General features: G+C 36.5%; 2 protein-coding genes across 2 annotated transcripts; both read left to right on the forward strand.

Moving 5' to 3' along the window:
• Window positions 1-4,062: 4,062 nt before the first annotated feature.
• On the forward strand, window positions 4,063-9,298 carry LOC143589245 (la-related protein 1C-like). Its single transcript, XM_077070290.1, has 6 exons — window positions 4,063-4,585; window positions 5,160-5,736; window positions 6,736-6,856; window positions 6,929-7,019; window positions 7,113-7,184; window positions 8,658-9,298. Exons 1-6 carry the CDS (start codon window positions 4,193-4,195, stop codon window positions 8,913-8,915), a joined length of 1,512 nt encoding a protein of 503 aa, XP_076926405.1. The 5' UTR covers window positions 4,063-4,192; the 3' UTR covers window positions 8,916-9,298.
• Window positions 9,299-10,875: 1,577 nt separating this feature from the next.
• LOC143566922 (uncharacterized) lies at window positions 10,876-13,281 on the forward strand. Its single transcript, XM_077053703.1, has 3 exons — window positions 10,876-10,952; window positions 12,186-13,045; window positions 13,118-13,281. Exon 2 carries the CDS (start codon window positions 12,569-12,571, stop codon window positions 12,959-12,961), a length of 393 nt encoding a protein of 130 aa, XP_076909818.1. The 5' UTR covers window positions 10,876-10,952; window positions 12,186-12,568; the 3' UTR covers window positions 12,962-13,045; window positions 13,118-13,281.
• Window positions 13,282-13,516: the final 235 nt, after the last annotated feature.

The following is a 13,516-nucleotide window of genomic DNA, read 5'->3' on the forward strand; positions in this document are numbered from 1 at the left end:
CCCTAATAATACTCGAGGAATGTAGGGCGTAATGCTCTTTATAACGTAAAATGTGAAAGTAAGAAAGTATGAAAGTATGAATGAAAGAATATAAGTTATTGTGTATTGTATAATGTATGATTAACTAGAACTCACTCAGCGTAGCTGACTTTTAGTATGCACGCAGGTGAGTAGGATGAGACAGCTGGCTTGAGTGGGGACACATGGCAGAAGAATAAGAGTCTGGCATCTGAAGACTAATGATGTTTTAATTTTAATGCTTTAATGTTGAAAGACAAAGGATGTTTTGAGACAAGTTATGAATTATGTAATGTTTTATGAAAGTTTTATATTCCGCATAAAGTTTTAATTAACTCTGATATTTAGAACTGCGTTTATGAGTAAATCCAACACGAAAGTAGGGCTACCGGTAACGGGGCCTTACATTATTCTTCCCGTTACCATCAATAACTGACCCTCTCCTATCATAAAGAGCCACCGAGACCGACAATACTGCCCCAAAAATCTTCGTACCATTAAGCACATGCGCAAACCTGTCAACATCTTTCACCCCTTTTAACTGAACGAAACCAAACTCACTCATCCAATATCTTTTTCTTCGCAACATGCGCGTCAGACATGCTCCATGATGTCGAAATACCCCCTATAAATCTGAGATAATCACACTATCAGGAATGTTCGAAACATAGAACGAGTATTCTTTGCTCCTATCTCGAGTCTGGCCCTCACCGGACTTACGCTGTTGTAACATCCTAAAATTTTAATGATGAATAAAGGAAGTTATGTTTAGTGATTTCGCGTGATTGAATAATGTCGGGGAAGGAGCGGGTCTTGAACTTGGATTAATTGAGATGGGTTAAATAAGAATGGGATTTCAGGGATATAAATACCCCCAAAATCCCAAAAATATCTTCATTTACATCTATTTCTTCACACACTCAAAACACACACATTCTAACCGATCAAGATTCGAAGCCGAGACCCGAGATTTTGTTGATAGATCTGAGTTGGTAAGGTAAGAACAAATCCAACAAAGCTAATATTACTGAAAATGGTTAGGATTGGATGGGTCAACCGGACCCGAAACCCAAACTGCCCAAATCGGACCCCTAAAACGTCGATTTTAGGCCGATTTGATGGTTGGGATTTGTAGGCGCCGATCATACGATTCCGTGGGTACCAAAATCGAGTTATTTGGCTAAGAAACGAAGGATTTATGGGCAAACAGATCTGCAGCGCGATAACTTCGCCTGCAAGATTAAGTTCGCCTGATGAACTTCGCCTTCAAGCGTAACTTCGCCTTCAAGCGTAACTTCGCCTAAGGATAACTTCGCCTACGGCCAAGTTCGCCTAAGGATAACTTCGCCTGAAGCCAAGTTCGCCTAAGGATAACTTCGCCTGAAGCCAAGTTCGCCTAAGGATAACTTCGCCTGAAGCCAAGTTCGCCTAAGGTTTAACTTCGCCTGAAGCCAAGTTCGCCCGAGGTTTAACTTCGCCTAAAGTGAAGTTCGTTTAGAAAATAAATTAAAAACCTAATGGAAAATGTGTTAAGACAGTTAATGGAAATAAAATTTTTCCAAGCTGACCTGGCAGCTCGACCCCAGCCAGGGGCTCTGCCCCTTGGACCCTGCTAGGGGCTGCCGCCCCTAGACCCCGCTGCCAGGGGCGCTGCCCCCGGACCCCCGTTCGTTGTGGGTAGTAATTAAGACTAGAAAGATGTTATAAGTAGTGATAGTTAAATTGATATGTATACTTGTTATACAGTCAGCCGTGCACAACTGAAGAAAGGGATTACGATCAACGGAGAACGTAACCATGTTCAGGTGAGTTTCTAGCCCCATTTATGTGTTATGTTTTCGGGGCTGTGTGCATACTCAATATGTTTGTTAATACACTTATCCTAAGAGATAAGTGTATGCCTTATGTGGATAATGTGAAATGTATGAATGATTGCTTGATGGTACGTGAACGATCTTCGGGTATTGCACGTACTGTCAGGTTGTAACGCTATGTATAAGGTAAGTATGTTATGTATGTTTATGTGTATGAACATGATAGAGATAATAGAAGAAAGAAATGATAATGTATGGTTGTATGGTTACGAAAAGGGTACCGAGCCCTAATAATACTCGAGGTATGATGTATGGTTGTATGGTAACGAAGAGGGAATCGAACCCTACTAATATTCGAGAACTAGGGAACCGAACCCTACTAATATTCGAGGAAGAAGGGTACCGAGCCCTAATAATACTCGAGGAAAGAGGGTACCGAGCCCTAATAATACTCGAGGAAAGAGGGTACCGAGCCCTAATAATACTCGAGGAATGTAGGGCGTAATGCTCTTTATAACATAAGATATGAAAGTAAGTTAATACAAAAGAAAGTAAGAAAGTATGAAAGTAAGAAAGTATGAATGTAAGAAAGTATGAAAGTAAGAAAGTATGAAAGTAAGAAAGTATGAATGTAAGAAAGTATGAAAGTATAAAAGTATGAATGAAAGAATATAATGTTATGTGAATGGTATGATTATGTGATTATCTAGAACTCACTCAGCGTAGCTGACTTTTAGTATGCACGCAGGTGAGTAGGATGAGGCAGCTCGCTTGAGGAGACACATGGCACTGAACAAGAATCTGGCATCTGAAGACTTATGATGTTTTAATTTAATGCTTTAATGATGAAAGACAAAGGATGTTTTGAGACAAGTTATGAATTATGTAAAGTTTTTTGAAAGTTTTATTTTCCGCGTAAATGTTTTACTTAACTCTGATATTTAGAACTGTGTTTATGAGTAAATCCAACACGAAAGTAGGGCTACCGGTAACGGGGCCTTACAGCTGTCCCCTCGCCCGTCCTCTCTGCATAAAGTTTGGTTTTTCCTATATTACTTTTTCTATCCACATAACTTGGTTTTAATTGGGATGTTGCACAAACTTTATTACATGTTAAGTATAATAAGATTTATTATATATACATGTTTATTTTAAATGCTTATTTTTACTCGTAGCAAGATTAGAAAACCTAGTTTTACTTTCACACATTGCAAATTTGATAAAAGCACAATAATGAAACACTAAAAAGTTTGTAACAAAGATCAAAACTAATAACTTTATACTTTCCTATTATTTTAAACCTAAAAAAATGAAAATGTTATAAAATAGTAATCAAGTTTCAAATTTGTTTTAATTAAGGCACTCATATTTTGTTTTGTCTTAATTAAGTCACTCAACTTATAGTTTGTCTCAATTAGGTCACTTAGCTTTCTTTTTGTGTTCTAAAAGGAGATGGACGACTACTATATTATCGTAAGTAATATATTTACTGATAAAATAAAATAATGTTGGTTTTAGTAGCGTTTTAGTTATTTATGAACATATAATATGAAGGTAAAAAAATATAATATTAGAACACTTACTGAAAGTTGAGTGACGCAATTAAAACACATTAAAAGTTGAGCCCTAAGTGAGACAAAATAATATGAGTGTATTACTTCGAAAAACTTGAAACTTAGTTACTAATTTTATAAAGTCATCCTTAAAAAATAACCAATATTCTAAAAAATATTTTTTTTTCATATAAACTTTAGCTCAACTGTTATTGGAGGGGAAATGAGGAGTTAGACAAGAGGTTGCAAGTTCTCAATTTCGAATTTGATTCCAACCGGGTCCTACCACAGTGGGCTTTGGGCAATGAGTTTTTCCTCAAAACATGAGATGGTGGATTTGAGCTATCTAGCGTTGTCTGCGATCATGAGTATATGAGGTCCTTTTTGCCATTGGGTTACCCCTAGTAGCCAGACTTTTTTCCTCGGTTGTTATAGAGTTGCAGAAACCAGGTATTTTTAGGAACCGGTTCCGAGTACGACAAATAAAAGTCAAACCCGAGTCGGGTAAAAATCGATTCTGTTCAGAACAGGGTATTTTGTTCCCCTCTAGATTGTTCGTTAAAACTATTATTATTATTGGGCCAAATTACACTGGGCCCATTATGAATATGAGTCAAAAGCCCTTACCACCACCAAACCCCTCGTCACTTTCTCTCTCTCTTTCCTCCGATCATTCCGATTTGTGGTGGCTCTCTTTCAATCGCCGATCACTCACTTCTCAAAACCCTAACCCTAATTCACTCCATGTAATCATAATCATCACTAGCTTCTTCAATTCAGTCAAACCCTAACTCATTCACAGCCACAATGACCTCCGATTCATCCACCACTACCGACACCGGCGGCACCACTTTGCCCTGGGCGCAAGTTGTCCGCGGCAGCGGCGAGCCGGAGTCCGTCGCACCGCGTTCTCCGACGGCGGTTTCCGATCAGTTGACGGTGACGGTGGAGAGTGATGTGGAAGGATGTGAGAATGTTAATAATAGTGAGAATGAGAGTGGAGTGAAGAGGTCTGTGTGGAGTAAACCTTCATTGGCGAATGGTGTGGTGGATGGAAGTAGTAGTTCGCCGGTTATGGGAGCTGACTCGGCTTGGCCGGCGTTGTCGGAATTGACGAGGCCGTTGCCAAAGTCGTTGTCGTTCCAATTGGAATCGTCTTCCGCTAAATCTGCGTCGGACGCATCGGTTTCTGTCACTCAGGTTATTGTTTGTTTAGTGATTTGTTATTCATCAAATTAGGTTGTGGTTTTGTATGATTATGGTTTTTGTGACGCACTTGATAGTTTAGGCATCAAATTAGGTTTTTGATAATTGATTATTGATTAAGTGACGTACATGATAATTTATGATTTTCTATGATTATTGATTTTGTGTGCTTATTGATTATGTGACATGTTTTATAGTTTTAACATCAAATTAAGTTTATGATTTTGTATGATTATCGTTACTGTTTGCTTATTTATTTGTATGATTATTGATTTTGTGACAAAATTGATAATTTCAACATCAAATTAGATGTATAATAATGATTTTGTATGATTATTGATTTTATATGCTTATCGTTTTTGTATGATTATTGGTTTTGTATGCTTATTTATTCTGTATGATTATTGATTTTGTGACACATTTTATAATATCATCATCAATTTAGGTTTATGATAGATAGTGTATAATTGTTGATTTTGTATGATTATTGATTCTGCATGCTTTTTGATACTGCATGCTACTTGATGCAGTATGATCATTGATTTTGTATGATTGTTGATTTTGACAGGCACCTGTAATTTCACAAGCACCTCAAAAACCTGTTAAACCTAACACAAACCATCACTCAAATCAAAATCCTAACCACCCTACCAGACAAAGGTCAACGAAAAGAGGTGGTGGTGCAGGCGGTGGCTACAACCGGCTAGCACCGCCTCCACCTCCACCCATGCCACCATTTCCTCTTTTCAACCAACCATATGGTTTTGTACCACCAGTATTAGATCCTCCAGTACGTGATCAGTCACCATACAATGGGAACACTTTTGTTCCAACAAGACCAGTGGCTGGTATCGGGTCCCACTCACATCCGGTGCACGATCATCCTTACAATAGGAAGAGGAATAACTTTGGGCCCCGTCCACGTGGCGATGGTGGACCGTTTGTTAACAATGGTCCTGGCGGTAGGCGGGACCACCATGATCGGGAATGGTTCGGTCCGAGAAGTCATGGTGGTGTTATGCCACATCACGTGGTACCACCCCCACCCCCGCCTCCCAGAGGTTATATGCAACCGGCTCATTTGGGTCCGCCTCCTTTTATTGCTTCCCAACCTCTAAGACCGTATGGTGCACCCATGGTTTATGGTGAGTTCATGTCTTGATGTTCATCTTGAAAGGGATACTGTGATGATATAATCTAAACTTTGTTTGAGTGTGGAATGTTTAAATAATAAGAGGTTTAAATGTATGATAAGATATGATTACTTTCTACAAATTAAAGATAGAGTGACAAATAAGTACATTCTTTGTAACTATTAGACCTTGACAGGCGATATGTGAAAAATCATTCAAAGCAGCAGGAACAAGGGGTGTGCATGGGTCGATTTTGGTCAGTTCTAGGCTTAAACCGAAAGTTACAATGGGTTTGGCTTGGTTTTGGTTCTTCATCATTTGGGCTTAAAAATATATAGTCCGGAGAAAAAGGCCCAAAGTATTGATTTTGGGCTTAATTTTTTTGTTAACTAATTATGTATTGATTATTATTACATGTATGTATTTAAATCTTTTGGGCTACACTGATAATAATTATTTTTTTAAAGGTTATTTAAAATCAGTTTTACGATTGATATATCATATGGGATTAAATTTTTTTTGCTGAAAATAATAAATTTATGTTTGAAATTTTGGGTTCAAATTTTTTTAGTTAGTTAATGATTTATTGATTATTATACGTCTGTATCTAAACCTTTTGGGTTTCACCATTTATTAATTCCTTATGAATTACTTTAAATTGTTTTTTTAATTTCTCTTATGTTGGTTTTTGATTGATAGCAAAACCGAAACCGAACTCGAACCAAAAAATTGATTTATTTTCTAAGGAACATAAACCAAATCGTCATTTTTCATTGGGTTTGGTTATTCTGGTTTGGTTGGTTATTTCAGTTACGGTTTGGTTATTACGGGTACAGTTTGGTTATTTGGTTTCATGCACATCTTTAGCAGAAATACGTTCAAACACTATCTGCACACCACGTTTTATAAAAGTCGAATATTTTAGCATCACAAAATCACTTTAAGTTTAATTGTAGTGTGTGTTTTTTATGTTTGTTTAAAGAAGCTAATAGTAACTTTCGCTTGGTGCAGAGATGCCGCCGCCACCGCCACCATTTGTTTACGGGCCAGCTCTCCACCCTCGCCCATCTACATCTACAAATCTACCATCGTTGTCCGATACAATACTGTATCAGATTGAATATTATTTCAGGCACGGTGAACTTATTAACTGAAGATTTGTTTTCTTAACAATTTAGTTTTAACTTCATGTTTTTGCAAACAGTGATGATAATTTGGTAAAAGACCATTATTTGAGGTCAAACATGGATGAAGAGGGTTGGGTGCCTCTCACTTTGATAGCTGGATTTCACAGAGTATGTAATCTTATATATTTTTTATGAGACAATAGTTGTTTTTGCAACTGTCTATTAATTATTAATGTATTTTTATTCTGTGTGATTTTGCAGGTCAAAATTTTGACAAGTGATTTGCAAATGGTTTTGAGTTCCATAAAAGACTCAAGTATTGTTGAAGTTCAGGTATCTTCTTTACAATGGTTCAATTTTTTATGTTGCTAGAAATGGCAATTTCTAGTATTCTTTTTAATGAATGGGGTCTATTTGGGTTATGTTTTATCTCAAACGGGTCATATAAAAATTGGCTCAAAGATTGATAAAAATGATTTTTTTTTAAATCAACCCGACTTACAATAGCTTAAGTACAAGCAATAGATTAGAGTTGTGGTAATATTGTTTTTGTAATCATATTTAATACTTTATTTATCTATTTTAGTTTTCTAGAAAATGGGCGAAATAACAGATGGGCAAAAAACTGCTTGTGGGTAAGGTGTTAACCGAGCTGAGCTCGAGGTTGGCTCGTTTAGAGCCTTATTTCTAAAGCTTGAGCTTGGCTTGTGAGTAGTTTGTCAAGCTTACGCTCTTGATTTTAGTTTTTAATGAGCTGATTTCAAGTAGCTTACGAGCGGATTGGCTTGTTTACATTACACCCCCACTTTTGGGTCAACACAACATGCTAAATTGTATAATATTTTTCAATGAGGCAACAGAAAAAGGCGTGAGTTATAATTTGTCTACTTTAAAGTTTCGTATTTTATTTCTACTGGGTCAACGTAAAAATGTATTTTAAAATGGTATTGGGTCGAGGGGGTCCAACAGGTACGTGGCCGCAAGTGTTATTCTAGTAATTTCTACTACTAAATTTATTTATCCAAACAAATCAGATGTTATATTAACATTGTAGTTCATATAGTTATATTTGATATATCAATTATTTATACACTTCAAAGAAAAGGGGATAAACGTCTTGATGGTCAACTCAGCCTATGACCTGCCTTTTAAAAGTTACACCCTTTGATTCGAACATGTTTTGACATTTTGTTAACTAACCTGATCTGCTTTATAAGGTATATTATTACCTGTTTGTTTGTATAACAAGGCTTGTGTATGGCTTTAAGTTCATGTTATTTGTGTGAGTATACGTGTTCAACTTGTATATCTGTAACCAAGTGGTAACTTGTGTGTGTGGGTGTATATATGTTGAGAACTTCCATAACTGCATTATTTTTTAAAATTTCTTATGAAAGTCGACTAAAAATCCAGAATGCGAATATATTTCAATATTTTATAAGGTTTATTTTTTAAAAATATAGTTTTTTTGTGTTTTATTTAAATGCTTACATGCACATTTATGTATGTATAAGAAAAAAAAAGAGAGGAGATAAAATCAAAGAATGGGAAGCGATAAGTAAACATCTATTTTTGAACTTGTTACACCCAAATGTGCACGTCTTATGCGGTTCTCATCATACTATTTGTTTTGCGAAGAACGGCTCTTTATATATGTATATATGTGTTTTTATTTGTGTATGTCTATATATAATAAATATATGTATATGTATTTTCAACTAATTAACGCATTAGCATCCCATCTTATTTTTTTGTTGCATTGTTATTTAAAAGCATCCACAACTATTTTTAATCATTTTTATGCAGTGTGAAAATCTACGAAGACGTAATGACTGGAGAAAATGGGTCAAACCATCAGTCAGTCTTCCACTCGATTCTACACCAAACGCCGCAACTGATAGCTCAAACATACAAACTTCATTACAAAAGCTATCACTAGATGAGTCAATCACCACCGAAGAAAAAACTTTAGATACAGATTCAAGTGTCTCTATAAAGCCAGACAACGGGGAGGTGGCACCTGGCAACGAGTCTTTGAACCCGAAATCATCATCATCTTCTTAATATCAAGATATTTAAGTAAGCTCGGATTTTGCAGTGAATGATAAAGGTTGGTTGTTTGTATAGATCTGATGCCTTTTAGTTGGTTTGATTGAATCGGGATTTTGAAGGGGATGTTATCATTATGGCTGGAGATACTGAAGGATAAAATATGCGTTTTTTTGGCTTTCGGGACGTTTGGAGATTGAATGGCGTTTTTGGGTGTTAAACTATTCTTCGGTTCTGAGCTTTACTCATTCTCAATATATACCTTTGACTTGATATTTATAACTGGTAGAATATTTTTAGATGGTTTTTAACTTAAATTTTTGGGTTTTTTGTTTAAGATTTGAGGATGTTAACTATTTTTTGGTGTGTTTTAATTTTATTGATTGCTTTTGTACTCTTATGATTTTTCTTACACTCACATGACACTTCATGTTAATGCATAGTTGTTTCGAGTTCTTTTGATTCTGTTTGTTTGTGATACGCGATCATTTGTGTTCTGGAATTTTAAGGACAATTCCTTACAACGACATGGAATTAACATAGGTCAGGTTCAGTTACTACATAGCCCCTAAAGCGAGAATGTGCGCATGAATACTAGCCTACCCATTGAAACTAAATTCACATTACTTGCATCACCAAAGCAGCCAATGAAACAATAATTTTAACAGAACAGTTGGTGAAAAAACCAAGAGAAATAGAGGAAACAGTAAGACCCTTTGCCAGGGGGGGGGGGGTGGCGCTTCACAACGGCCGGCGCTTTTGTAGGATTTTTGTGGGCCCTCCTCCTCCTCTCTCTCTCTCTCTAATTATATATATATATATATATATATATATATATATATGTGTGTGTGTGTGTGTGTGTATTGGGGCGGCAAAGAGGCTTTAAATCACAGCGAGACGTTATGGAGAAAGGCCTCGAAGCCTCATATCTTACGTGACGATGATGTGGAGAGGGCTTAAAAGCCCCTATAGTAAACAGCCAAAGTGCTTTTGGTGCAAGAAAAGATTCACCCTAGATCACAAAAGCGAAAAACAACAAGCTACTTGTAATGTACATGCTTGCTCATGTAACAAGCCTATAAGATTTTAGTTTTTGTTAAATTCAACATCTTCCCAACCAAAATTTGAAAAAGATTGTTAGATTGAATTTAATCTTTTATCTTATTTTTGTGGACCCCACACAACGGTAAAGATGGTTTATGAACGTGGCGACGATGTTCTCGTGGAAGCCGAGAACCTGAATCCCCAATCCAAAGGGTGCCCGAGATACCCTTAATATTTCTACATTGTCATAGTGAGAGAAAAATAATATTAATTATTGATTTTTGACATGCAGATGGTTCGAATATAAAAAAAAGATAAAAATTATTAATTATAAAGTATAATTATTTATATATATTAAAAAAGTATATAAATGAAAGGTTCGTTTAGGCTTGTGAGCTGACTTGAGCTCGATTAGTGAAGCTGGGGCTCGTTAACTAAACGAGTTTACTTTTAGGCTTGACCTTGGACTCGGCTCGATCGAGCTTTTTCACTGGCGAGCGGCCCTGGTCATTTACACCCCATAATTTCTTGTAAACACAAAGGGGTGAAAATATAAGTATCTAATAACCAAAAAACCACCATCCTACACTGATTCATTCATTTTAGGGTTTTACATTTTCAAATTCCGGCATCAATTTCATCGTCTGTTGAACTCAGTTAAGCTTCACATATTCTACCTTATCTCTCTATATATTCATTTCATGTTTCATTTTCTAAACATGATAGAAAGCAATCACCACTTGATTTAAGTAGTAATTTGTAAAATGCTGTTGGTGTATTTATTAAATGATAAATAAACAAACACGAACACATGTCTCGTTCGTTCATTGAGCTTTGTTTATGCTTGTTCGTGTGTGTTAGGTTACATTTGTTTTAAGTATGTTTGTTTACGTTCATAATTATATTCATTTAAACCTTTTGCCAGATTACAACGTAGTATAGTTTTAATCACTTTCTAGACCCAACACATTGTTCTTCACATTACTTTTAACTAGTTTTAGCTCACTTGTGTTTGTTTATGTTCGTTCGTGAACCGTTTATACAGTTAACAAACAAACAAGCACGACATGAACTTACGAAATCGTTAACCGAATAATTTAACCCTGTAGCTGTGGACAAAATTTGCAGTGACCAAAATTATCCAATTGACTCTACATCTAATGTTCTTCAGCAATGATCTCCTAACAGTGTTGATTGTTGTTAAGAATGCAAATATGTTATAACCTACAGTGTGTGAACCGTTCGGTTGGAAGTTTGTTAATTTTTTTTATTTTTTATTTTTAATTTTAAATCTCTACTTCAATCGGTTGTTTCATAGAAACATCCAAACGATTTACAATGAAGTGGCAGGTAAGCGGGCAACAAGCTGCGCCGCAACCCCCTTTTGGATAGCAAACCCAATCCGACTAAAAACAAAGTTTTGATACTTATGGGCTGATACGTTACTATACACAACTTTCTGAACCCTATTCAAAAGGTCCACGGCGTCCGGAGCTAAGAAACCAAAAGTGTCAAAGGCGAAGGGGATAAACACGTGTAGATTCTCTAAACAAGCTCTCTCGTGTTTAGCAACCTTGCCCGATGCCGCCTTCAATGCTGCCTGGCCTGCTACAAATCCAGTGTCCCTAATCCCAACAAGAGGGGACACTCCTGTGAGGTCGACACAAGCGTGTTTTCCCCCTACCCACCCAAAAACAAGTATATCGGCAGGTCGTAATGTAGATCTTCCTTCTTGAGGATCCGTAAGAAAATTTACGGGGGCTTCCTTTTTAGCCGAAATTCCGGCTCGTTTAAGAACATCGCATAGAACATCCCACACCAAATCATGCCTGTACTTAAACCCAGGCAACTCTTTGCAGTGAACCGCATGCTCGCCAAAAGAATCCAAACAAACCTTACGGCAAACCGGGCACGGCTCATCTACCGGAAACAAAGGGATCATTAACCGATACTTCAGGATGGCCCGGTACTCCAAAGCCGACATATGTTTGTTAATGTAATAAATAAATGAACATGAACGAGCAATTTTGTTTATTTAGTTAAACTGGCGGACATGAACACATGTCTCATTCGTGAGCGTTCGTTCATTTACTTTTATTTGTGTTTGTTAGCAAAAAGTTCGTCCGTTTACATTTGTATTCTTTTAAATTTTTTGGCCCATCACAACTTAATATTGTTTTAGTAACTTTTAGGCCCAACACAGTGTTCTTCCCATTACTTTTAACTTGTTTTAGGCTTTAGCTTGCTTAGTCACTTATGTGGGTTCAGTTCAGTTATGTCCGTTCGTTTGCCTTCGTTAATCGTTTGTTTATACTGTTAACGAACAAACACGAGCATGTTCATTTTCTTAGCAAATGAATACGAACCAGAAAACCCCGTTCGTTTAATTGTTCGTGTTCGATCGTTTGCTTGGTTAAAGTTAAATGAATGAACATAAGCATTCTCTGTTTGTGTTTGTGCTGTTTGTTTACAGGCCAAATTATAAACATCCTGTGCTTCAAATCTTTCATTAGTTGACAATGTATTCTATGAAGGTTTATCTATCATATTTATAAAACTCATATAATAAATTATAAACTGACCAAGTATGTTATTAAATCTTATATTAGAATCTCATCTAACAAATGGCTAGAAACTCTATAAAATCCGTTGCGAAAGCCGTCAGCGAATACCAATATCCATGGAGAGATAAACTAACAAAATACAAAGACGAGCTGTCAAAGGGCGTTTGGGGCTACTGGCATCTCGGGGCATGGAAGCCACTCGGGATCAGTGCAAGGCATAGGGCCCGCCTTCGAAAGGAAGTTTTATTGGCGGGAGAAGATTGGCCTTATGATCCGGAAAGGAAAGAAATGAGGAAAAAACGAAAAGGGCATAAATGCGATAGAGTATCGGCTGAAAAACGAGCAAATACTGCCGAGTTAATGAAGAAAATGCCACAAATGCTTGCGGATTATAAAAAGAAGAAGTGGGAGAAAAAGATGAATGAAGAGGATGCTGCAGCTAAGAAAATGTAGGTTGTTTGATCTTTCATTTTTGAATTTGATTAGGAAAAATAAAAACTTGAAACTATATAGTAATTATTTGAAGATTACTGTCTAGTGTTAATGAGATTAACATAAGTAGCAGTTCAAAATGGGTTTGGATTAATTAAATTGGGTGAGTTTTGGTAGGGGTCATCTTGGGTTGGTTTTGGCTCTAACCGAACCCAAACAGAAATTTCCATTTTAGGAAACTATTCGGGTTCAGTTTTGGGTTGGTTTTTGGCTTTACATTTGAGCTTGAAATGTTTGGTTTGAATAACATCACCCCATAATATCATTAATTCGGGCTTGAAGCTTTTGGCCACACGTTATGTATAACTTTTCGGCTAAAATAATGAGTAAGCCTATACCAAACATAAATTTCGGTTGGGTTCGGTTTGTTGCAGTTTTTTTTTTTTTTTTTTTTTTTTTTTTTTTTTGCGAAATTCCTCATTATATAGAAACATAGATATTACATCAACATAGCAGGTAGGCGGGCAACAAGCTGCGCCGCCACCCTTTTCTGAATTGCAAACCCTAACCTGCTAA

The sequence above is a fragment of the Bidens hawaiensis genome, unplaced genomic scaffold (genome assembly GCF_021521415.1).
Source record: "Bidens hawaiensis isolate Kalapana, Puna unplaced genomic scaffold, B.hawaiensis_p1.1 tig00000001_1, whole genome shotgun sequence".
NCBI lineage: Eukaryota > Viridiplantae > Streptophyta > Magnoliopsida > Asterales > Asteraceae > Bidens > Bidens hawaiensis.